General features: G+C 44.6%; 1 protein-coding gene across 2 annotated transcripts in view; it reads left to right on the top strand.

Moving 5' to 3' along the window:
• Positions 1-26,054, top strand: part of PLCB1 (phospholipase C beta 1) — an 887,760-nt gene that overhangs the window by 525,196 nt on the left and 336,510 nt on the right. For both annotated transcript variants that reach the window (XM_068232505.1, XM_068232506.1), the window contains 2 exons: positions 1,706-1,759; positions 20,282-20,357. In XM_068232505.1, the coding sequence (XP_068088606.1) occupies positions 1,706-1,759; positions 20,282-20,357 (130 nt within the window). The remainder of the gene's footprint in view (positions 1-1,705; positions 1,760-20,281; positions 20,358-26,054) is intronic.

Here is a 26,054-nt window from a genome sequence, read left to right on the forward strand (position 1 = left end):
ACGAGGTCTGAAGATCTCACCTGATTTTTCTCATAATTTTTATTTTAGTTAGAACTCTTGTTCCTTTTCATACAGGTATCTTTAGAGCAGGGGCTTAGTTACAAATCCTGGGGCCCCCCAATGTTCATACCCTCTCCCTTGCCTACTCCTGGTGACCCTCACAGCCAGGGGGCCCACCTTGCAAGGGTCATAAAACAAGTGTGGGCATCATAATCTTCACACCCATAACAAGTGTAGCCACAAACACTGATTTGAAGGATGGACCCCTTTATGGGAGGGAGGTGGTTATTGGAGCCCTCTTACAGCTCTGGATCCCCCTGCGGTCAGTGGGGTGGTCTCCTGTAGTTACGCCCTTGCTATAGAGATATGTTGTTTTTTCATAAACCTATGGAATGGGACTATGTGGGGGAAGACTGTAAGCTCAAGAGTACCGTATCTCTTTCAAAGTCCCTCTTTACTTTTGAGGCACCTCCTACTGTTATCATCTACTTCAGAGGTGCCCATACTTTTTCGGCTTGTGAGCTACTTTAAAAAATTAGCAAGTCAAAGTGATCTACCTATGTACAATTTTAGGAGCACATTGTATATACAGAATTGAAAATGTAGTGGGGTCGGGATCTACCATGAAGTCCTTCGCGATCTACCGGTAGATCGCGATCTACCGGTAGATCGCGATCTACCTAATGGGCACCCCTGATCTACTTATAGCAACATTGAGACCTGGAACCCACTAGATCGATTTTTTGAGCATTTAGGGAGCACTTTAAATCGCTAGCACTTTCCCTCTTGCTGGGTTCACATATGACCTCGTTTTATGTCATGTTTTATGTTAATGTTGTAGGCTTTTATTTAGAATTTTTGGTGCGTTTGTGATGTGTTTTTCATGCGTTTGTGGTTCGCATGCACAAAACGCATATGGTTTGTATGCGTTTTCCGTGCGTTTTTATATTTCCATTTATGCAAATCACTTGGAAGACTACAGGGAGCGAAAATACATAAAAAATATATATTTTTTAGAAAAAACGTACATAAAAACGCATGAAAAACGCATACCATTGCATCCTCGTTAACTTTCATTATGTGCGTTTCGGCAGTGTTCCTGCATAATATGCAACAAAACCAGCGTTTTTGAAAACCCAGCTTTGATAATGCATAGAAAACGCATATGTTTTATATACACGTTTATTCCTGCGGCCCATAGACTTTCATTAGAGGCAAAAACGCAGCGTTTTCCGCAATGCTAGCGTTTCTGCTATGTGTGCACCGAGCCTAAACGCTTTGCCAATGTGAATAAATGTAACAAATTCCACAGTAGCGAATGCGATTAGCAAAATTACAATCGCAGGACATGCAGCATTTTGGGAGCGTTTGCGCTTCAAAGTATTGAAGTGCAGGCAAATCGCTCATGAATCGCTACACATAGTGATTTGAGTGCGATTGCATTGTAACTAAAACTATGATACATTGAAAGGACCACTCAGAATTAAAATCGCTAATCGCAAATCGCTACACAATCTCTGGCAAAAAGCTTACACTTTAAAATCGCTCCCCAAAGCGCCGGAAAACGCTCATGAAATAGCTTCTGAAACGCTAATTAAAAACACTAGTGATTGCGCTAGTGGGTTCTAGGCCTGAACCTAATTTTTGTGTGATGAAAAAAAGTTCTAATTTTATTTATTTATTTCTGTTTCTTTAATTGTTATAGATATACCAAGGTGAAACTTCAAGTCAATCAAGAGGGACGGATTCCAGTTAAAAAGCAAGTAGTACTCCTTTTTATGCAGCAGTGACATTACTTCTTTCGCTTACCTATCCTGTTGCATTTAGTGTTCAGTTTTAGGGGACATACGGTATTAAAAAGAAGAAAAGACTATTTCTGCTGTTTCCATCTTTATCGTTTCTATGTGATGCCAATAGTGACTGCGTGGATACTTCTTGCGCTCACATATTTATGTACACTTTGAATGCTCAAAATCAATGTGGAAATTCAGTTCACCATGGATAGGAGGAAACAGATAACCAAATTGCCATGGAGTAACAAAGAATAGCTATGGAATTTAAATCTTCAAAGAAACTCAGGGAAAACACTATATCATAACACTAACAGCACGTAGACAGCATACTTACATTACTGTGAAAACTTTTCACAGGGAAGGAGGGATTCAATTGCCTTCTGGTCATAGTGTCCATATCTTATCCAAAATAGGAAGCTTCCTGTTATATGCATGCTGAGATAAGCTTGTTAATGTAGCTTAAAAAAACTTCCCACAATCCCGCTGGCACTGCACAGTTCCTGCAGTTAGGCAAAGGCACACAGACCAGGTAAAAAGAAAATAAATTGGGGTACATATAGGGACCTATTTTAGAAATAGTATTTTAGAAATAAAACTTTTTTTTTTACAAAGATATACTATTATTTTTTTTACAACGAAGAATAATGTTTGGAACTTACACAATTGGAAAGTTTTATTTCCTTCAAAGGTTATCAGCTTAATAAAATGTATATATTCCCCAAACTGTCTGTCTAGCCCAGCTGTCTGATTAGGTACCCAGAAATGGGGATGCACTTCTCTCAGTGGTTGACTGACAGCTCCATAAACAGTAGAAAGTAGGAAAGACAAGGTAAGAGGCGAAGAGGAACTACTGACACAGCTCTGGAAGATACAAGAAGGCAGGAAGAAATACAGAGACAATACATAAGCAGAAAAAGCTGTTCTTCGCAAACCTCCAAAGCAGATTACCAGTAAGAGCTGGTCCACACTAGGTCCGGAAATGTATCCGTGGCTGCGTTTTCCAAACCTGATGAAAAACGGAGTCCCGGATACTAATGTTGAAAATAGCAGCCAGCCTCACCCAAGTAAAAAACGGATCCGTCTGCGTTTGCGGGGATCCGTTTTAAAAAACCTGAACGGAAGGTCCGGATCTGCTGCATTTTCACGCAACGGATCAGGACCACGGATACACGCAGGGGTAGTGAAAGCAATGAGAAAACGCATCTCCAGCTCCACAGGCAAAAAACGGATGTTAAAACGGATAGCCTGAGCTTTATGATTGGCCCAAAAAAATCCTCCCACTCCTTCCTAATGATGGAGACGTTTTCTGTCAGGGAAAAACCTGAACGGAAACTGATGCAAAACTGATGCACTTTCATCAGTTTGCAGTACGGTGGGTACTTCCCCTGATCCGGACTGCAGTGTCCGTCCTGCAACTGTGTCTAGTGTGGACCAGCTCTAACAGAAAACACTATTTAACTTGTTAAAGAGAACCCGAGGTGGGATTTACTTATGCTAATGGGGCACAGAGGCTGGTTGTGCACACTAACACCAGCCTCTGTTGCCCCATGGTGTGCCTCCAAGACCCCCCTGCGCGCCGCTATACCCCCCGCAGTGCTGGCGACACGCAGCATGTCGCCAGCACAATGTTTACCTATGCGGCGTCAGTCAGCGCCGCTCCCCCGCCTCCTCCGTATCGGCGCTACCCGCCCGCGTCCCTTCCCTCCCGCTGATTGGAGGGAAGTGACGCAGGCGGGTAGCGCCGATACGGAGAAGGCGGGGGAGTGGTGCTGACAGACAGCGCATAGGTAAACATTGTGCTGGCGACATGCTGCGTGTCGCCAGCATTGCGGGGGGTATAGCGGCGCGCAGGAGGGTCCTGGAGGCACACCATGGGGCAACAGAGGTTGGTGTTAGTGTGCACAACCAGCCTCTGTGCCCCACTAACATAATTAAATCCCACCTCGGGTTCTCTTTAAGGACCGCCCCGCTTAAGTGGTGTGGACGCGGCGGTGGCCCCAGGACCGCCTAACTCCGATTGCTATGCAGTCCTTGGGGCGTGTTTTGCAGGACATCGCACACGCCGATATGTGTGCATGTCCGCTTGGATGACGGAGCTCCGCTCTGCCATCAGTCTCCCAGCTGCGATCGCGGCTAGTAGACTGTTAGACGGCGAAACCGCCGTCTATTTAGTGTGTACAGCGCTGCGATCTACAGCAGCGCTGTACTGGGGACAGCCTTGTCACTCAGCTGTCCCCTGGGGAGACAAGGCAGCGATCCGTTGTCATAGACTGAAGCCTATGACAGCCAATCGCGCTGATTGGCTGGCAGGGGGGGGGGGGGATATTTAAATAATAAAAAGAAGGTAAAATTTATAAAAAAAATATTTACAAAAAATAAAAAAACATCCTGGGAGCAATCATTGCCCACCAATAGAGAGCACTGTTGGTGGGCAGAAAAGGGGAGGGGGGGGGATCACTTATGCAGGGCTGTGGAGTCGGAGTCGGAGTCGTGGAGTCGGAGTCGTGGAGTCGGGCAATTTTGGGTGCCTGGAGTCGGAGTCGGGAAAAAATGCACCGACTCCGACTCCTAATGAATTTGTAACTGTAATTAAAATAGAAAATATGATAAAATGTTCTATTTCTCAGATAATAGTCATTAAAAATAATGTATATATACAGTATATATACAGTAATAGCTGTGCTTAGTCCACAAAAATGAAATAAACCAGTCAAAATTAGTTACTTGTGCTGCTTCAATAAAGCAGTCCCTGTATTTTTAAGGTCAGATATACATATCTGATTGTGACTGTATATATGATGTGTACACAGGAATCTCTTATATATACTAAATAACATCTATGCTGTAAGTACAAAGCCTGATGTGTAGCTGTGTCACTAATAGAGATGGTCAACGAGATGGAAACAATTCTGCATTGATGCTGATTTATGCAAATGTATGCACTCCCTTTGCTGATGAAATCAAATAATGTGATATGTTATTAAAATTTGGTTTGGTGACTACAAATTAAAGGGTAACTGAAATGGATGAAAAGTAAAGTTTTATACATACCTGGGGCTTCCTCCAGCCCCCTTCAGGCTAATCAGTCCCTCGCTGTCCTCCACCACCCGGATCTTCTGCTATGAGTCCTGGTAATTCAGCCAGTCAGCGCTGTCCGGCCGCATGCCGCTCCCACAGCCAGGAACATTCTGCACCTGCGCAATAGTGCTGCACAGGTGTAGTATGCTCCTGGCGGCGGAGTGTGTGCATGCGCACTACGCCTGACTGGCTCAAGTACCTGGACTCATAGCAGAAGATCCAGGTGGTGGAGGAGGACATACAGGGACTGATTATCCTGAAGGCGGCTGGAGGAAGCCCCAGGTATGTATAAAACTTTAATTTCATCTGTCTCAGGTTTACTTTGTTACACAGTAGTACTATACTCTACATATGCACTCCCCACAGAGCTGCAGGAATCCACTGAGAATGCTGTCCACATTGAACACAGAGGTGTTGTCTGTTTACAATCTCCTCATTCCCCTGCAGAGTACCTGCACATCATTCTTACATGTACCCACACTTACATTGCCTAGGGCCTGATAGATGTTCTTTGTTCCGGTTTGTACCTTTTACAAGTACTCTTACCAAGGACTAGTTTTAGTCTAAAGGGAATAAATATAGTAGTCTACATATCCTTCTCACTTCAGTTGTCTTGTAAAATTCCTAAGCGTTGGCAGTTAAGAGACGAATTTCATGTTACATACTTTTAATCAACAAAATTGTAATATGCAAATTAGAGGAGTCGGAGTCGTGGAGTCGGAGTCGGTGGAATCCTAAACTGAGGAGTCGGAGTCGGAGTCGGTGGATTTTTGGACCGACTCCACAGCCCTGCACTTATGTGCTGAGTTGTACGGCCCTGCAGCAAGGCCTTAAAGCTGCAGTGGCCTATTTTGTAAAAGTTGTCCTGGTCCTTAGGGGGGTTTAAGCCTACGGTCCTCAAGTGGTTAATAATTAACTTAATAAATGATAGAGCTTTGGAGATATTGTAAGTCAATCAATCACACATTTCTCCTTTAATCCCTAGTTTACTTGAACGTTCTTTTGAAACTCGTAAGCAAAAATATGGTGTTAGTGTGTATTTTGGGATGGTTAATAAGATGCAAACCTGAAGTGAAAAAAAAAAGTATGATGTAATGAATTGTATGTGTAGTGCGGATAATGAATAGAACATAAGTAGCAAAGATTTAAAATAAAAATTCATATTTTTATTTTCAGTTATATAGCTTTTTTATAACGTTGCCTCATACTGTCACAGTTGCAGTTTTAAAACCTCACTCTATTTTCTAGCTATAAAACAAAGCAGAAATAATGACCCTTTGAACTTTCCTGCAGTAAAACCTTATCTCAAGCTGTCTTTCACTGTTTCTTGGCTGTTTAAGTGCCACTAAGAACAGGACTGTATTCTGCCCAAAATGTCAGAAAAGCGTTTTTGCATCAACTGAAGTTTTTTTTTTTTTTTAACTCTTCCTGTGTTAGAAAACAATATGAGACTCTGTTCTTTGCTACTGATCTATTTATTACTACATATACAATTCATGATCTCATAAGTTTACTTTTGCGTCCGTTTTCTTTTGAGTGTTTAATATGTTGGTTTTTTTTAATAAGCCAAGTTTTTTTTCCAAATTGAAAATGCTATAGATAGTAAGCAGATGAGTTTAGCCCTACATACATGTGTTTACAGACATTTTATGTCCACAAATATGACAACCTGCAGTCTAGGTAGTCATAGGTCGCCCCCCTGTATAGGTAGCCTAAGGTCCTCCCATTATAGGTAGTCACTTGCAATGCCCCCTGTATAGGTAGCCGAAGGTGTGTGTCCCTGTATAGGTAGTCATTGGTAGCCCATCCCCCCACATAGGTAGCCTAAGGTGTGTGTCCCTGTATAGGTAGTCATTGGTAGCACATCCCCCCACATAGGTAGCCAAAGTTGTCCCCCTAGTATACGCCGTCAGTTGTAGCCCCCCTGTATAGGTAGCCAACGTTGTGTCCACTGGTATGGGTAATCAATCCCAATCAATTCCCACTAATCAAATCTACATATTTGATCTAGAGTAAGTTTGATCGATCGAACAGGATGGGAAATCTCCGTCGATTAGGGGCAGGACAGGAGTATTGGTGGATCCATGGCCCATAGTGTTACACTGCATCAAGCACATCCGCAGTTCATGCTGAAATCAATTTACAATCGGTGTGCTGGTAGGAATCGATCCGTCTCTGATCAGATGCAGATCATATAGGCGCGATCATTTTGCCACTTCGGGTGGCAATCTATTTACGTATAGTCAGGGCCGCCATCAGAAATTTTGGGGCCCCTCACAAATCATCAGTCCGGGCCCCCCCCTCCCCCCAAACTGAGAAATGTGCGTAGCCATTACATGTTGGCAGAGGTAGTTGGAGGCTTGCTGTCCACAAATTAATCACGAATAACCACGGTGGATACTCGTGATTCAAGTTAGCTCTAATTGCCACAGCTGAGCGGCTAGATGCGGCGGGGTTAATTACCCAGAACGCCGATCTCCGCCCAGCGTTTCAACGAGGTGCAAGTGTCCGAATGGACGCATTGCAAGCCTCGATATCGAGCACTTCCTCCTTCAAGCCGGAAGGAGGAAGTGCTCCATCATTTTTTTAGAACCTCCCAGTTTTATTTTCTGTTTAAAAAAGCTAGGTTTAATGCTATTGTCTCATATGGTAATGATTCAGCTTTTCCCATAGTCTCGCAGTTAGCAAGCATGTGACCCCCAACAAGACAAATTCAGCAATCATGAGGCCCCCAACAAACCATGAGGCCCCCAACAAGACAAATTCAGCAATCATGAGGCCCCCAACAAGACAAATTCAGCAATCGTGAGACCCCCAACAAGACAAATTCAGCAATCGTGAGACCCCCAACAAGACAAATTCAGCAATCGTGAGGCCCCCAACAAATCATGAGGCCCCCAACAAGACAAATTCAGCAATCATGAGGCTCCCAACAAATCATGAGGCCCCCAACAAGTAAAAATTCAATCATTAGGCCCCCAACAAGACAAATTCAGCAGTCATGAGGCACATAAATAGACAGCATTTCACATAAATAGGCAGAATGCCACCTTATTATGGTAGACACCTCTCACCTGGATTCTGACAGGGACCCCCAGGTTAGGTAGTGAGTGACATGGAGCCCTTTAGGCAGTGAGTGACAGGAAACCCTTTTAGGTAGTTAGTGAGTGACCGGGAGCCCCTTTAGGTAGTGACTGAGTGACCGGGAGCCCCTTTAGGTAGTGACTGAGTGACCGGGAGCCCCTTTAGGGAGTGACTGAGTGACCGGGAGCCCCTTTAGGGAGTGACTGAGTGACAGGGAGCCCCTTTAGGGAGTGACTGAGTGACAGGGAGCCCCTTTAGGGAGTGACTGAGTGACAGGGAGCCCCTTTAGGGAGTGACTGAGTGACAGGGAGCCCCTTTAGGGAGTGACTGAGTGACAGGGAGCCCCTTTAGGGAGTGACTGAGTGACAGGGAGCCCCTTTAGGGAGTGAGTGAGTGACAGGGAGCCCCTTTAGGGAGTGAGTGAGTGACAGGGAGCCCCTTTAGGGAGTGAGTGAGTGACAGGGAGCCCCTTTAGGGAGTGAGTGAGTGACAGGGAGCCCCTTTAGGGAGTGAGTGAGTGACAGGGAGCCCCTTTAGGGAGTGAGTGAGTGACAGGGAGCACCTTTAGGGAGTGAGTGAGTGAGTAACAGGGAGCCCCTTTAGGGAGTGAGTGAGTGACAGGGAGCTCCTTTAGGGAGTGAGTGAGTGAGTGAGTGAGTGACAGGGAGCCCCTTTAGGGAGTGAGTGAGTGACAGGGAGCCCCTTTAGGGAGTGAGTGAGTGACAGAGAGCCCCTTTAGGGAGTGAGTGAGTGACAGTGAGGCCCTTTAGGTAGTGAGTGAGTGACAGGGAGCCCCTTTAGCTAGTGAGTGAGTGACAGGGAGGCCCTTTAGGGAGTGAGCGAGTGACAGGGAGGCCCTTTAGCTAGTGAGCGAGTGACAGGGAGCCCCTTTAGCTAGTGAGCGAGTGACAGGGAGCCCACCCCAGCCGCCGCCGCTGTTTCCCCTACCTTGCCAGCAGCGTCAGACCTCATGATCAGCGGCGACCCGACCAGTGAGAGCGGGCGCTGGACGCACCCGCTCTATATGCGGAAGTGACGTCACTTCCGCATATCAGTGCGGGCGCTGGGTCCTAGCGCCCGCACGATTGGTCGCCGCCTGATCGAGGTCTGACGCGGCGGCTGGAGGGAGGGAGCAGCGGCCAGGGGGGGTTGAGCAGCGGCCGGGCGGCACCCGCCAGGGCCACGGCGGGGATGGGGCCCCCCTGCAGGCCCGGGGCCCGTGACGGGAGTCACGGATGTCCCCCCCTGATGGCGGGCCTGCGTATAGTCACGTTGGCAATGCAAGCTGTCAGATTATTGCTTGCGAAAGTATGTTTCCCGTAAAGCAAATATCATCTTTGCAGTTGTAATGAGGCTGTCATGTGATTGCTGCTAGTCAGTCCTAACATCTGGAGGGACGGTGGAGTGCAGAGAGAGCTGTCAGCAGAAATGAAATGCGCAGCAGAGGTGACGTCTCCTTAGTACGGAGTGTATGCACAATGCGGCCTCATATAAACACACATCAATGAGAGCATCGGCATCCCATAGACCGTGTTCCATACACAATATAACAATACTCAGCACTGAGATGTGAAAGGGCAATGTGCGAGCTGCCATCCCAGCCACCTTTTCCACGTGTTGCTGCTGCAGGTCAGACCAGGACACCTGCTGACAGATCTGGACAGGAGTTCATCAGAGGCCGCTGTACACATGCTACAACAATCAAATGTATGCCTTTAAGCCTGGGACCCACTTGCAGCGCCGATTTAAGAGGCACAGGGGCAAGGGTAACCTGGGCCCTCCCACCCAGAAAAGTCAGCCCCTGTGGCCCCTGGCTGAGCCAGCTGATGGGTGATTTAGAGGGTGAGTAATGAGTGGGGCAATAAATAGAACTTCCTGATTAACGAACAGCTGAGCCCGCATACTGCTGCTGTTTCAAAAAAACAGGAGTCCATAGAGTTGCATTGATTAACTCTGAGTGGTCAGAGGCACCCATGTGATGCCTACCCAGAGTGCATAGTGCAGTTCCAATAGGTCAGATGTACACATGTGACGATTTCCTGTTAGTATAGTGCACTGCAAGGTGCACTGGGAAATGTAGTTTTATCAGGCGCCACTCGTCACTGATAGGTGATTCAGAAGCACATGATCACTAACCCAGAGTGCTGTGGCAGCCAGCCAGCCACATTTCATGCATCATCGGGAGCAGTCAATATAGGGAGGTCTGGCGGCACCGGGGGGGGGGGGGGGCTGCAGTGGTCGGGAGCCCTGGGGCAATTGCCCCCATTGCCTTAAAGGGAACCTTAACTGACAGGGATATGAATGTTTCCTTTTAAACAATACCAGTTGCCTGGCAGCCTGCTGATCTCTTTGGCTGCAATAGTGGATGAATCACATACCTGAAACAAGCATGCAGCTAATCCAGTCTGACTTCAGTCGGAGCACCTGATCTGCATGCTTGTTCAGGGGCTGTGGCTGAAAGTATTAGAGACACAGGATCAGCAGGAGAGTCAGGCAACTGGTATTATTTTAAAAGGAAAATCCACATCCTTCTCAGTTTAGGTTCCCTTTAAAGAGACTCTGAAGCCAAGAAAAAAACAGGTTTTTACTTTAAAAACCTGTTTAACATAATTGACCCACCTAAAACGCTGCATCCCCACGTCTGAAAACTCAATTAATAACCCCTAACCCCCGGGGCAAAAATTCACGACTTTCCTGGTTGTGAATTTTGCTACCCGGGGAGGCAGAGCTTTGGGATGTAGCTCTGCCTCCATTAGCGTCAATCTGCGGGTATCTCCGCCTCTCCCCGCCCCTCTCAGTGAAAGAAGACTTTGGGAGATCTGCGCAGATGGACGCGTGTAGAGGCAAAGCTACAGCCCTGCCTCTGTGTGGAAGGAGCCCTACGATGTGCCTCGATGGGTTTGGGGTGATTTATGTAGTTTTCAGCCGTGGGGATGCGGCATTTTAGGTGGGGCAATTATGTAAAACAGGTTTTTAAAGTAAAAACCAATTTTTTTCTTGGCTTCAGACTCTCTTTTAATGGTAGCACCGGCCCTGGCGTTGCAAAAGTGGATCCCTATGGGGGTGGTTCCACTTGCAGCATTGAGATTGCATCAGTGGCTGCAGAGCCAAATCGTGATTGCTCCAGAAATCGCAGTCAAAATTGCAGACATTTTAGAAATTGCAGGCGCTTTATGATCTGTCGCAAAGCAAAGGGCCCTGCAGGCAGTCTCTCAGGAAAAAGTCAGATAATACATTTTGATGCCAAATTTTGCAATGGGAGAGGAAGCAGCAGTGTAAAAAAATAAAGAAAAAAACCCCCTGAAACATCCGTAAATTCTAATATTTATAGGACAGACATTTAAATATAATGATCGGATCCAGCAGGAGAATTTCAGCTGTTTCATTAAAAAAAAAAGTTATTTTAAATTTCGGATGCGACGGTGAGTTAAAATAAGGCATTATGCAGATCAGAACTGACATCATTAGGGAATATACCAGCGAGGACGTACTTAACTAACACGGATTGAAGATGAAAGGGAAAGGAAAAATTGTCTCGGGCAAATCAGATCATGACAAGCTTGGGATTTTTTTTTAGTAGGTCACAGTGAGGAAATAATAATGATAATATGGGCGTGCGGCACTTACTGAGGAGCGTCAGGAGAGCGGGCTTTGTTGTGTGCTGAATCCCTCACCCTCCGTTACACATTATAGCTAAACTGTACAGGCAGAGCATTCCTCTCACTGCCAGAGGAAGAGGAGTACTTCAACTCAACTTCTTGTACCTGGCTGCTTGATCCAATAAGGGCCCATAGGCAATTCAATATTTCTCCTGAGTTTTCTCCTAAGAGCATCAAGAAAATATTCCTGCCCAATGATATACTTACCGGGGCTTCCTCTAGCCCCTTGAAGCTGACATGTCCCACACCGCATCTTCAATCGCAGCCGCCAGCCCGGTGTTCAGAGGCTGACCTCCTCTCCTGCGCCTGCGCGAGTGCCGCCGTCAATCAAGTCCACGTTGTCCGCAGCGCACTGTGCAGGAACAGTAGTTCTGCGTCTGTGCAGTACTCTGTGGACAACACAGACTTGATTGATAGCGGCGCTTCACGCAGGCGCAGTAAGGACAACCTCGAGGGCAGCCTCTGTATCGGCGGGGACCCCGGACCGGCGGCTGTGATTGGAGATGCGGTGTGGGGCATGTTGGTTTCTAGGGGCTGGAGGTAGCCCCCGGTAAGTATGTCACAGGGCAGGAACATTTGCTTGATGGTTCCTTTAAAATAACTTTTCAGCATTTTGCAGTTGAAAACGTTTCAAAAAGTAGGTGAGAAAATACTTTTTTTAATTGCAGAGTGCTGAAAAGTTATTTTAAACTGAATGTGAAAAAATGATCTCCTAGGAGAAAACGTAGGAGAGAATATAAATTGAATAAGGGCTATGGGCTATACAATTCACTTTATCCCCCAGGAAATATTTTTTTATATGCACTTTAAAATAACTTTTACGCATTTTTCAATAAAAAGTACCCAAAAGCTGTTAAAAAAGTGCTAGCAAAATTATTTTGAGGACCAGTATTTTCTTGCTTGCTGCTGGTTTAAAGTTATTGTAAACAGAAGATTAAAAATTATCTCCTAGGAGCAAACTTAGGTGAAAAAGTGAATTGCATATGGGGCCATGGGCCCTTGTCATAAAATGCCTTTTAAATAGTGGGTAGGGAAAAAAATGTTTAAAAAAGGCCTCATATAGGAAAAATCGTTTTCAAATGTGGTTAAATGACAGATAATGTATCTTATAGAACAAAGAAGCAGCAACGTGCACCATCCGTCTGTGCTCAGCTTAATTTATTGCTTCTGGTGAAAAAGCTGTATCAATACAGGGATATTATGCATCAAAATACATGTACCTTAGCATGCTGTGCAGCAGTGGCCGGAGTGGAAGTGGGTGCTAGGGCTCAGGTGGGATCGGCGATGGCCGTTTCGCGTCCGGCAGGACGCTTGGTCACGATGCGTTGTATCTTAGCAATTGGTATTGAAGCTGTATATATATTACCTGGCTAAAGCAGTGACTTTGCCTCCGTGGTTCCCTGTGCAAAGTCTCAATGCATTTGTTGGGGATTGCTCTCCTTACACAATAGGACTGTATAGGGATACCTCACAAATGTACACATTTACTGTCTAAATATACTAAATATAGCCATATACACAAAAAGGCTGGCACCACAAAAAAAATGTAAATAAAAATTAGCTCTTTATTGAAATGTCATTAAAATGACATAATCTATATATATAAAATCAGATGTATGTATGTATGTATGTATGTATGTGTGTATGTGCCGCGATCACGCGAAAACGGCTTGACCGATTTGAACGAAACTTGGTATACAGATCCCTTACTACCTGGGATGATATGTTCTGGGGGTCTCGCGGCCCCCCTGCACACGTGGGCGGAGCTACAAACAGCGAATGAGATTTCACCCTTTCAAGTCAATGGAAAAAATGTAAAAGTCTGCCATTCTGCCAGTAATCAAGCCAGAGTCCCCACACTTGGCACAGTTGGTCACTTGGTGACCGAGGTTACAAATCTAGGAAAAGTGGGCGGAGCATAAAACAACCAATCAAATTTCCGCTGTTCATTTTCAATGGTAAAATGTAAACTGCAACCATTCTTACACTGTTAATTGCAGGGTTCTCAAACTTGCCACAGTTGGTCACTGGGTGAATGCGATTAAGATTAAAGAAAGTGGGTGAAGCCTAAAAAAGCCAATCAAAATTCACCTATTGATTTTCAAGGGGAATATTTAAACTGCTGTCATTCTTACACTGTTAATGGCAGAGGCTTCAAACTTCCTACAGTGTGTCTTTGGGTAACTGGGGTCCAAATTCACTAAAGGGGCGGGGCCACAAACAGCCAATCAGATTTCCTTGGTGGATAAACTGCTTCCATTCACACATTTTTGATGCCAGGAACCTGAAAGCTCACAAACTTGGTCATTGAGTGACTGTGTGTCCAGGTTACAAAAAGTGGGCGGAGCCAAAAACAAATTTGACTAGGAAAATATAAACTGTAGGCATTCTTACACCGTTAATGGCAGGGTTCTCAAACTTTGCACAGTTAGTCACTGGGTGAATGAGATTAAGAATTTGGAAGGTAGGCGGAGGCTACAACAGCCAATAGAAATTCACCTTTCGATTTTCAAAGGGAATATTTAAGCTGCTACCATTCTTATACTGTTAATAGCAGATGCCTCAAACCTGGTACAGTCGGTCACTGGATGATTAGGGTTCAAATTCAGAAAGAGGGCGGAGCCACAAATAGCCAATCAGATTTTTTTATTTTTCAATGGGAATATACAAAGTATTGATACCAAGGACCCCAAAGCTGATAAACTTGATAGAGTGACTGTATGTCAAGGTTAGAAAAATTGTGCGGCGCCAACAACTTAATTTTTTATATGGCAGGGTTCCCAAACTTGACACAATTGGCCACTGGGTGACTGGGATTAATATTCAGAAATGTGGGTGGAGCCTAAAAACAGCCAATCAAAATGCACCTATTGATTTTCAAGGGGAAACATTTACATTACATTTTACTCCGTCTAATCTGGGCTGCGTGTGTGTTCCAATACACCAAGCGTCACATGCTAATCATGTGACGCTTGGTGTAATGGAGCGCACATGCAGCCCAGATTAGACGGAGAGGACAGCGTGCTTCTGAACCGAAAGCTATGCGCCGGCCAGAAGTGAAGAGGGAAGAAATATGTTCAGGTCAAGGGTCAAGCAAGTCGCCGGGACACCGGCATGAATAGTGCACGAACAGCGGCAGACGGAGGGGGCAGGAGGAGGTCACAGTATGTACTTTTGACCCCCCACACACTGGAGTTATCTGTTTATTCAGCTGTGGTATCCTTTAATGGCAGAGGTCTCAAACCTGATACAGTCAGTTATTGGGTAACTGGGGTCCAAATTCACTAAAGTGGGTGGAGCCACAAACAGCCAATCAGATTTTTTAAATTGATTTCAGCCATTCTGTTATTGGCAGGGTTGTCAAACTTGACACAGTTTGCCACTGGGTGACTGGGACTAATATTCAGGAAAGTGGGTGTAGCCTACAACAGCCAATCAAAATTCACCTTTTGATTTTCAAGGGGAATAATTCCATTGCTGCTATTCATACACTCTTAATGGCAGAGGCCTCAAATCTGGTACAGTCAGTCACTGGGAGACTGGGGTTTAAATTCTGAAAAGGGAGTGGGCCAAAAACAGCCAATCAGATTTGTTTTAATTTCAATGGTAACATGCAACTTATTGATGCCAAAGACCACAAAGCTCATAAACTTGGTCAGTGAGTGACTGTATGTCAAGGTTAGTGAGCAGAGTCAAAAACAACTTTTTACATGGGGAAATATAAATTGCAGCTATTCTTACACTGTTAATGGCAGGGATCTCAAACTTGACACAGTTGGTCACTGGGGGACTAGGATTAATATACGGAAAAGTAGGTGGAGTCTACAAGAGCCAATCAAAATTCACCTATTGATTTTCAAGGGGAATATTGAAACTGCTGTCATTCTTACACTGTTAATGGCAGAGGCCTCAAACCTGCTACAGTTAGTCATTGGGGTTCAAATTCAGAAAAGGGGACAGAGCCACAAACAGTTTCATTTCTTGGAAAATACAAATTATTGATGCCAAGGACCCCAAAGCTCATAAACTTGGTCATTGAGTGACTGTATGTCCAGGTGACAAAAATAATTCAGAGCCAAAACCAAATTTCACTGGGAAAATGTAGACTGCAGACCTTCTTACACTGTTAATGGCAGGGTTATTATTATTATTATTATTATTTATTGTATTTATAAAGCGCCAACATATTACGCAGCGCTGAACAATAAATATATACAATGATACAAGGATGACATACATAGGGTTATACACATAGAACAAAGTTATACATACAAATTGTACAAAATACATGATCATGCAATATGGGCTAGTTAGGTAGGCCCAGTAATACAAGTACAGGCTGTCATAGGACAGGAGCACATGATCCTGTAGATTACACTAGGGAGTGGAGGACCCTGCCAGAGGCTTACAATCTAAAGGGAGGGGTGGAAACACTAGGGGGGGCTGTTAAATATTCCTTAGAGAGTTACTGTGTGGTAGGAGGTGGGTAGGCCATCATAAAGAGGTGGGTTTTGAGGGCTTGCTTGAATGTGTTGAAAGAGGGAGCAAGTCTGATGGGTGGTGGAAGGGCATTCCAGAGGGTGGGGGCAGCTCTTGAGAAATCCTGCAGGCGGGCATGGGAGTGTGAAATGCGCGGGGTGGTGAGGCGAAGGTCGTTGGAGGAACGGAGGGGGCGACCTGGTGTATACTTGTGAACAAGCTCCGAGATGTAGGTAGGGCATGTTTTGTGCACAGATTTATACGCCAGGCATAGAATCTTGAAACTTATCCTGAGACGGATAGGGAGCCAGTGCAGGGATTCACAAAGGGGAGATGTGGATGCAGAGCGGTGCGAAGAATGGATGAGTCTTGCAGCCGCGTTCATCACTGATTGAAGGGGGGCAGTGCGTTTCAGGGGGAGGCCAGAAAGGAGTGAGTTACAGTAATCAAGGCGGGAGATGATGAGGGCATGGATGAGCAGTTTGGTCGTGTCCGGGGTTAAGAATGGGCGGATCTTGGAGATATTACGGAGGTGGAAATTGCAGGCTCTTGTGATGTTTTGGATGTGTGGGATGAAGGAGAGGTCAGAGTCCAAGGTGACACCCAGGCAGTGGGCCTGGGAGGTAGGGAGAATGGTTGTGTTGTCGATTGTGAGGTGGAAACCTGGGATGGGTGCAGCAGCATGGGGTGAAAAGATCAGGAGCTCAGTTTTGTCTAGGTTAAGCTTTAGGAACCTAGCTGACATCCAGGAGGAAATTGCTGAGAGACACGAGGAGACCTTGTTTATGGTGGTGGCTGAGAGATCGGGGGTATGGAGGTAAATCTGAGTGTCATCTGCATAAAGGTGGTAATTGAAGCCCAGGGAGGAGATAAGCTTGCCAATTGAGGAAGTGTATATGGAGAAAAGAAGGGGGCCTAGAACAGAGCCCTGGGGGACCCCAACTGAAAGGGGGGCAGGAGTTCCCAAGCTTTGCCCAGATGGTCACTGGGTGACTGAGATTAATATTCAGGGAAGTGCGTGGAGCATATAATAGCCAATCAAAATTCACCTGTCGATTTTAAAGGGGAATATTTAAATTGCTGCCATTTTGCCTCAAACCTGCTACAGTTGGTCATTGGGTGACTGGGGTTCAAATGCTGGAGAGGAGCAGAGCCACAAGCAGCCAATCTGATTTGTTTAATTTCTATGGGAATATACAAATTATTGATGCTAAAGACCCCAAAGCTCACAAACTTGGTCATTGAGTGTTTGTGCGTTAGGGTTAGAAGAAGTGGGCGGAACCAACACCTGTCAAATACATACCCGGGCAATGCCGGGTCATCAGTGGGTGGAGACAAATACAAATTTCACTGGGAAAATGTAAACTGCAGCCATTCTTACACTGTTAATTGGAGGGTTCTTAAACTTTGCACTGTTGCTCACTCAGTGAATGGGATTAATATTCAGAAAAGTGGGTGGAGCCTACAATAGTGTATAAAGCTTCACCTATTGCTTTTCAAGTGGAATATTTAATTGCTACCATTCTTGCACTGTTAATGGCACAGGCCTCAAACCTGGTACAGTTGGTCATTGGGTGACTGGGGTTCAAATTCAGAAAAGGGGGTGGAGCCACAAACAACCCATCAGATTTTGTCATTTCAATACAAATTATTGATGCCAAAGACCACAAAGCTCACAAACTTGGTCATTGATTAATTGTTAGGATTAGAAAAAGTGGTTGGAGCCGACACCAGCCAAATATATTCCCGGGCAACGCCGGGCAATCAGCTAGTAGTCAATATAAAAATCAAGCCACTCAACCACTTGGCTGTCGCCGCCATAGCCTATTTTTATACTGACTATTATGTCATTTTAATAAAGAGCTTTTTGTGTATATGTCTCATAGATCTCACAGGTACTGAGACCTTTGGCTTGGGCACATCATAGAAGTTCCTCTTTTTGATTGGGTGTTTCTCCATCTCCTATTTTGACAACTGAATATAGCCCAAAATAAAAATGACATGGCGCATCCTTCCCCCCCCCCCCCCTTCCCGGCTCTTTAGCCCATGTCACAGCGAGGGGAAAATGTCCCCACAGGGCCCCAGATAGATGAGGAAATATGTCACTGCTGCAGTTCACCAATCAGGCAACATTTTGATTCAGACTCCCATCAAACTGAAATTTGCATAATAGGCGGTTTTCTTGCTTATCGCTTGTTTGACTTCTCATATTGGTAGAAATGGGGTATTGCACCATCAGACTCTCTTGTAGTCACTAGATGTTTATTTACCGCAAATAAGGACAGACGCGTGAGACAATAGACGTTTTACAGTGCTGTCCCTCCATTACACCGATGCTCACTTAAAGAGTCCATGTTATTAGAGTATTGCTTTATAATCTTAAATAGCAGGCAGTAAACCAGTATGACAGAAGTCAAGCAGCTGACATTTCACTCCGTTATGTTTCGGGGGCCTTCGGTGACCCTGTCAGTCCGTATTAGGCAATACTCTGCTACTCTGCAGAGTGCGCCTCCACAAAGCAAAGAGATGATTTAATAAAGGCACTCCAGTCACATAAACCTGGATTAGTTTTAAAGCAACGGTCATGTTTAAGGCAACTTGTCACAAGCCGAATGCAGCAGCTTTTAGCCTTGTGAGCAAATGGCACCAAGTGCACTCAGAGTCACACAGCTATTATCCTGTTTGTTTATATATTTTATTTATTGATATGGAATCTGTCATCAAGTGAAATATGTAACCACCTGATGTAAACTGCTATCGCCCCAGTCACAATCTGCATACTGGTGCCAAACAGGCCCTGCATAAGTTTGTGCAGGTAAGAAATAGCTTTGTACAGTTCTGATCCAGCTCTGCATCATGCCTGAAGAAGGAACTTCAAGTTTTGAAAACTTCCAAAGAAATCTTGTAGAGTTAGCCATTGCACGGATTACCTGATGTTGGTGTATATATCGGTCCTTGGGGGAAGAGGTGCCAAGCAGTCATTGGACCCCGAGCTTTGTGATACTCCGGTTGTTTATTGCCCGATGAAGCAGGATTGTGCCAGTGAAACGCGTTGCAGTTTTATCTAGGAGTGTGTGAATAAATTATTACTACTTCAAGCGACAGCTCCATGTCTGTTTCGGTGTAGCTGGTCCACCGCCGCCACCTGAACATTTTAAACTTTTTAGCTTATTTTATACTTTTGGCGCCTCTGTACTTTCCTATACCTTGGGGGAAGGGCGGGGGGCTAGAGGTCAGCATCGGTAGAGGGTGGGTAAGTGTAAGAATAGGGTTAGATTTAGCAATAGTAAAATATCGGCAACAATTACCGTTATTCTACTATCGTATTATTACTGTCCCAATATTAGGATATCAGTCATTTTACCAATAGTCTACTATTACCTTTTTTGGATGTACGCCTTTTGGCCTAGGGGCATAACTATAGATCCTGGGACCCCTCAGCAAAACTTTGATGGGGCCCCCCAGTGTTGACACCCTTTCCCTTTGCCTACCCCTGGTGACCATGACAGCCTGGGGGCCCATCTCACAAAGGATCATAAAACAAGTGGACATCATGATCTTCACACGCATAACAAGTGTAGCCACAAAATCACCTGATCTGTAGGCTGGACCTCTTATCAGAGGGAGTGAAGTAGTAGTTGAAGCCCCCTTACAGCTCTGGGCCCATCTGAGGTTGCAGGGGCTGCTCCCCTGTAGTTACCCCCCCTCCCTGCCAGTAATTTAAAGAGTGTACAGGGATTTAGACATCACTGTACTGTGCCTCTGTCTCCTAGTCTGTGTCTTTCTATGCAAGGGTTTAGATAAGCTGCATTTAGGTACTTATTGTATCTCAATATATACTGTATGCTTGCTGATGTCTGATGGACACATAGATGTGTATGGCTTGCTTTCTCCACTTAAAGGAAACCTGAAATAACTTTATAAAATAAAGTGTTTCACTTACCTGAGGCTTCTACCAGCCCCCTGCATCCTTCCTGCGCCCTCCCGTTCCTTAACCATCCTTTAGCCCACCGCCACGGCTCAGTTTCGCTTTCTTCAATTTTCAGTTATTTCTGGTTCCCTTTAAGTATTTTTCATGATTTGAACTACTGTGCTGGAGTACGTAGAGCCACATGACTCACCCTAACTGGCTGAGACAATGAGAACAGTGTTTGAGCCAGTAATAACTATCTTTCTTTTTCTCTGCAGCATTTACCGCATGTTTTCTGCAGACAGAAAGCGCGTGGAAACTGCATTAGAAGCGTGTAGTCTTCCATCTGGCAGAGTAAGTATCTCATAAACTGAGTAAGGAAAAGGATGTCAAAAACGTGCCTATGTTCTTTGCAAGTTTGTAAAAACAATGTGGACTTAAAGAGACTTTGTAACAAAATTTTCATCCTTATTTCTTCTATCCTATAAGTTCCTATACCTGTTCTAATTGTCTCTGTCTAATTGCAGCCTTTTCTAGTTGCACAGTGGCTGTGTTATCTCTGTTATATGATCTAATCTTCTCTCCTCTGTCGGGCTGAGGCAGTCAGGCTGGAATGTGCTGTGCTGCTTGTGATTGGATATAAGCTATACACACCCTCTCCAGGCCCCCTGCACACTCCATATGACTCACACACTGAGCTACTCTCAGCCTATTACTTGCTATGTCTTTTGTTTGTAAACACTGCATAAAAACTGCAATTACAAGCAAGGATTGCAGCAGGGAGTGGCAGAAACAGCACAGAGGGGCCCAGGAGAACATCATGAATAGAATGGTATGCTTTTTATTGTAAGAATTTTAGAGTACAGATTCTCTTTAAACACCAGTGTAAGTACAAGCCTTGGGGCCTGTAATGAACATGTAATGGGCTTCCCTCCCTACTTCCAACCACCAACCATGGAGTAGGTGGTACAACTGTGCTGCCATAGGGATTGCATGGAAACAGAGCACTGAGATTCCTGACAGTTTTGAATTGTCACTGGGATTGGCAAACACAAATTGCAATGACAACAACCCCCAGGGTGCAACAGTTTTAAGACTTATGCAAACTTTATGCAGAGCTCTTTTTTTAAAGCAAAGGATATCCCAGGATGTTTACACATACACAGCAGTTTAGTAACCAAAGCTTCTAGCAGAATCGGTTAGCATGAGAAAACAAGACATTCAAGCAGATTGAGAACAATTGTTTTTCTTTTAACTGACTGAGCCATTAAGCCCTGCAATAGCAATACTCCTATCTGAATCTGACTACTAATCAGCACTGATCTATATCCCCCTGCCCTGTACTTGTTTTTAAGATTTTACTTTATTTCTTATTTATTTTTAGGATACTTCCATAAATCAAACAAACTATTATACATGGTTCCTGGTATTTACATTTATTAAGGTGCCCATACATTTGTCAATATTTCCTGTCGATTCCAGGCAAATCCGATCACTCTGATTTTCAGACGTATTACAGATTGCTCTTACCCTCTCCACTGTGTCCATAATCAGACACCATAAGGTCACTAGTCTGTGTGTGAATCTAAGGACTGTCTCCTGAGGGCTGGCTGATTAGGGACAGTCTACAAGTTTTTTTCAACCAGTGACTGCTTTGCCTGTAACTTACATGAAGTCATCAGAACATTGCTGCAGACTGAAACAGATGTTTTTGGTTTTTTTTTTACAAACCCTGGGGAGCAGGGACAGTGTACAAATTCCAAAGTTTGTATAATTTCTTTTTTGTGTAGTGGGCACATGCAGTCATCAGAACAATAGTACAGAGAGCAGAGCAGAGAGTTTTTTTTACAGACCCTTCATTTTTATGGGACCCTTATCAGTTTGTCGCCTCTACAAAATGCCACTCTGAAATATTGCCTCAGGTTGCATCATGGGAGAACCGCCTCTGAGCGCAGCCAGTGACGATCCTTACAAACCTGAGTGGTTGTGGGAATTCCTCCACTTATTGGTGGTTGCATCTTTATTGCAAACAGAAAAGCGTTAGTAATTCTCTGTATCTAAACATCCTCTGCTATTTTGATTTGTTGCACCATCAGCTCCTGGTTGTTCTTTTGTGTCTTTTCAGTCCTTTTTCCAGGCCTGTCCCTCTCCAAAAAAAGCACCTTTCATGGGCACCTTAACCAATGACTCTAGACTAAGCTAAACCTGATATCATCTGTGCCATCATGCTACCTCTTTCCTCACCTCAACATAGGCTGACCATCTGAACCTCCCAAACTATCAAAACTCACCTATCAGTATGTGCTGATCTTGCCATCCTGGTCACACCATGCAGGGCCTGACAGCTCCATTGACTCACTACTTCAAATGTGCAGCATTAAATGCACAGTGCCAAATACACATTTGTTTAGGCTGCTTTCACAGTGGGACGTTACAGGCGCACGTTAGAGCAGCCTGTAACGCAGCCCAACTCACAGTAATGAAAAATCAATGGGCTGTTCACAGTGCCTACGTTGCGTTACAGTGTAACGCTGCACGTTCAATGAAAGTGCAGCATGCTGTGCATTATACGCGGTTTGCACATGCTCAGTAATGTTGTTTTTTTGTTTTTTGAGTGCAGGAGAGGAGGAGGGACGAGTCCGCTACTGTGCATAGCCACATGGCTAATTAATATTCACTGCACTGCAGTGTTTACTACCTGGAGCGGACGCTTATTGGCTGGCAGGACCACGTGATGTGGAGTGCTCCGATCACGTGGTCTCCACAGTCTTTTGACGCATGCGCCGTTTTCGTTCTATCACTATCGAACAAAAACTGCGCACCAAGAGCCGCATAACGCGGCTCTATGTAGCGTCTACCTTTAGCACCACCATGCGTTGTGTGTTATAATGTTATTATGTCTATGCATGTGCAGTAGTGTAATTCTGGTGCCGGCGATAGTTGGACCCCAAATTACTTCTCCCTCTGAGTTGCTACAACTTGGAGGGAGAATAGTAATTAACGCCTCCCGGTATTTCGCTGGCTGCAGGGTGAGCCGCCATTCTCACCAAAGTGACCGGGCAGCAGAACCTCATGTACGTGGCAAGGGAAAGGGTGTGAACATTGGTGGACCCCATCAAAGTTTCGCTGGGGGTGGGGCATGAATTGGGGGGGGGGGGCGATACTGACCTGAATGTCCTGAATGTTGCACCCATGAAGTTTTGCTGTTTGTCTTCTGCGTAATGTGCTGAGTTATGGAGCAGTAATTCAGAGTGACAGGTGGTTTACGTTGACAGTCACAGACGGATTCCCTGGGTAGGATCCATTCATTTTCTGAAAACAGATGCTGGATTTAATTAAAGAAAAACAGAAATGAAATAAATAAAAGTACAAAACTAAATGAAGCTTACCTAAAGGGAGATACTAATTGTCACGGGCTCCCCTCAAGCAGATTGTTACAATTATCTCTGCGTGAACATTAATAAAAATGCTTTGGAGGACCTGCAGATGGTGGATCAGATCTAGAAGATGCTGGTAAGAAGAGACATCAAAGGCTGAATACAGTGCTGGGAACTCCTCTTCCATCTGACGCTGCAGTGTGAATCTGAATCATGAATGGACCTTTTTTATCAGATCATTTAGTAGATATTTATTAAAGATTATTGGGTTCAAAAGTTTCAATGAAAAAGTTGTGTCTTTTGCAGTGAGCAATTCCAAATACTGGTTGCAGCAGTTCTTTGGTGCCCAATCTTCTTCCACCATTCTCCAGGTTCTCCAGGTTTTGGGGAACTTTCTCCACCCCCTCCTTCATCAGAGCCCAGCCCCTTCTGTTCTCAAAATTAAAACCTCCTTTGGGGGACGGAGCTATAAGTCATGGGCCACCTCCAGCAAAACTTTGACAGGGCCCCCTTAATCTTCACTTCCCTTTTTTTCCACTTCTTAGTGACCCTGTCAGGTTGGGGGCCGATTTTACAAGGTTCATAAAACAAGTGTGTCCATCAGGATCTTCACAACCATAACAAGTGTCACCACAAAAACACCTGATCTGGAGTATCAGAGAAAGGGAAGGAGGTTAGTAGTTGGGGGCCCTCCCCCTGCAGTCCTCTGGGGCCCTTCCTAGTTACACCCCTGCCTTATTTACAGTCATTGTAAAAGTGAGCTCATTGTTGCCTTGGTTGGGTCACTTCAAAAGCAATTGGAATCTGCTTCCAAAAAGTTATTTTAAATGGATTGGGTAGTGATATCATTTTTTTCAGACTCTGACTGTTTTTTCAGACTCCTTGATTTATTATAAAAATTGTTACTCTGCACAGCAGCCCTCCAACAAGAATCAAGAAGATCCAATGAGTCAATCCTTATGTTCTAATAGAAATTGCCCTCATTCAGGGTGAATCAATCTTGGGACCAATGTCCTCTATGGATCTATGGTGCCAGCTCCAAAATTGGGGCATAGTGGGTAGTCTATAAAAACAACAAGGAGCGCTCCATAGTGCATTCAACTTTTAATATACGTCGATAAAAAGATTAACACTTACTTACAAGATAGTGCAAGTTTAAAAGCATGTCTCAGTAGATGGATGGAAAGAAAAACCCTCCAATACCGTCTCTGCTTCTATCCCTCGGTTCCCAGCCATGGCCAGCAGCGTACAAGACCTGGTGGAGAGGACCGGGTATCAGCGGCAGTGGTGGGCGTGTCCTACCATCAACACACCTGTAAGAAATTAACCCTGACTGTTCATTAGAAGAAGTAATGCTGAACTGAAGCTGGAATAATTTGCACACATAATAAGAAGGCAGGAATAATTGGAGGAGACCCTGATGCTGGAGGGGACTGCAGAGAATGAGATGAGTGGTTAGCATCATGGAGTCAACAAACATGAGCTTGAACAAGTTTCGAGAGACAGTAGAGGACAGAGGGGCCTCTATAGAGTGGCATGCTTTGGTCCATGGGGTAAAGAGTCGGACATGAGTGAATAGTGACTGAACAAACAATGTGAGACAGCTATGGCGTGAAACTGGCACTTATCTATCCTTGGGGGTCATTTTTTTTAAAGAGAATCTGTACTGTCCGATTTATACAATAAAATCTCTGAGTCACTGTGATCTCCTGGATCCCTCTTTGCTGTTTCACTGCGTCCCAACGTGATCCTGGCTTTTAATCGCCAGTTTTAGGCAGTGTTTACAAACAAAAAACATGGCTGCTAACCAGGGAGTGATGTATATGTATATCTATATCATGTTACAGTATACTACAAGTTTTTATTACATAGTGAATTTTCTGCACTCGATTCAGGGATTCTCACAGTTTCTCAGCATGGGCAGCTCCCTCCCCCCTCAGACAAGCTGAAATTGAGAGCAGAGACCTGTCTGTTAAGGATAAACAAAGCACACACACAGAGCCTGCAGGGGGCATGGTGCATAATTTCTCCCTAACACAGCAGAGGCAGCCCATTTCCCTCTGGGTGGACAAAGCTTGACAAAAAAAATAAGATTAGATATATTACAGAGACAGTGCAACTAGAAAAGGCTGCAGTAATCCGGACCACATTAGAACAGGTATTGGAACTTATATGATAGAAGAAATAAGGCTGAAAAATGTGTTAAAGAGTCTCTTTAAGGTAAAAAATAGGAATGGATTAACTCTAAATAATATAAAATAATAGTGTGATGCGGTTGTGAAAACATGTCTGTTTTCAATTATCTGGAGTCACGTTTGCCTTCGGTGTAATCCATGCTAGAGTTCTAAGCCATACAATTTGGACTATGTGGAGTATCTCTGCGGCAAGCCAGACATGGTCACACCATCCAGCTGCTGCCCTGTTGTAATACTCTGAATTTTAACAAAGAAGGTTTTGGTAACTGAACCGCTGATACTCTGCGGTGCAATCTGTGACCTTGGAGAGATAGAACTTTTCATTTATTTTGGTTTTAATAACTTGGAGACCCCAAAAACTTCAGATTCTGTCCTAAAAGATTTGTATAAGTTACAACTCAAGCTTTCAATTATCTCTGTGAGCTAAGCTTCATATAAAATAATAGCTGTTTTATCAGGTACATTTTACAGCAGTTAAA

Source organism: Hyperolius riggenbachi, chromosome 4 (genome assembly GCF_040937935.1).
Source record: "Hyperolius riggenbachi isolate aHypRig1 chromosome 4, aHypRig1.pri, whole genome shotgun sequence".
NCBI lineage: Eukaryota > Metazoa > Chordata > Amphibia > Anura > Hyperoliidae > Hyperolius > Hyperolius riggenbachi.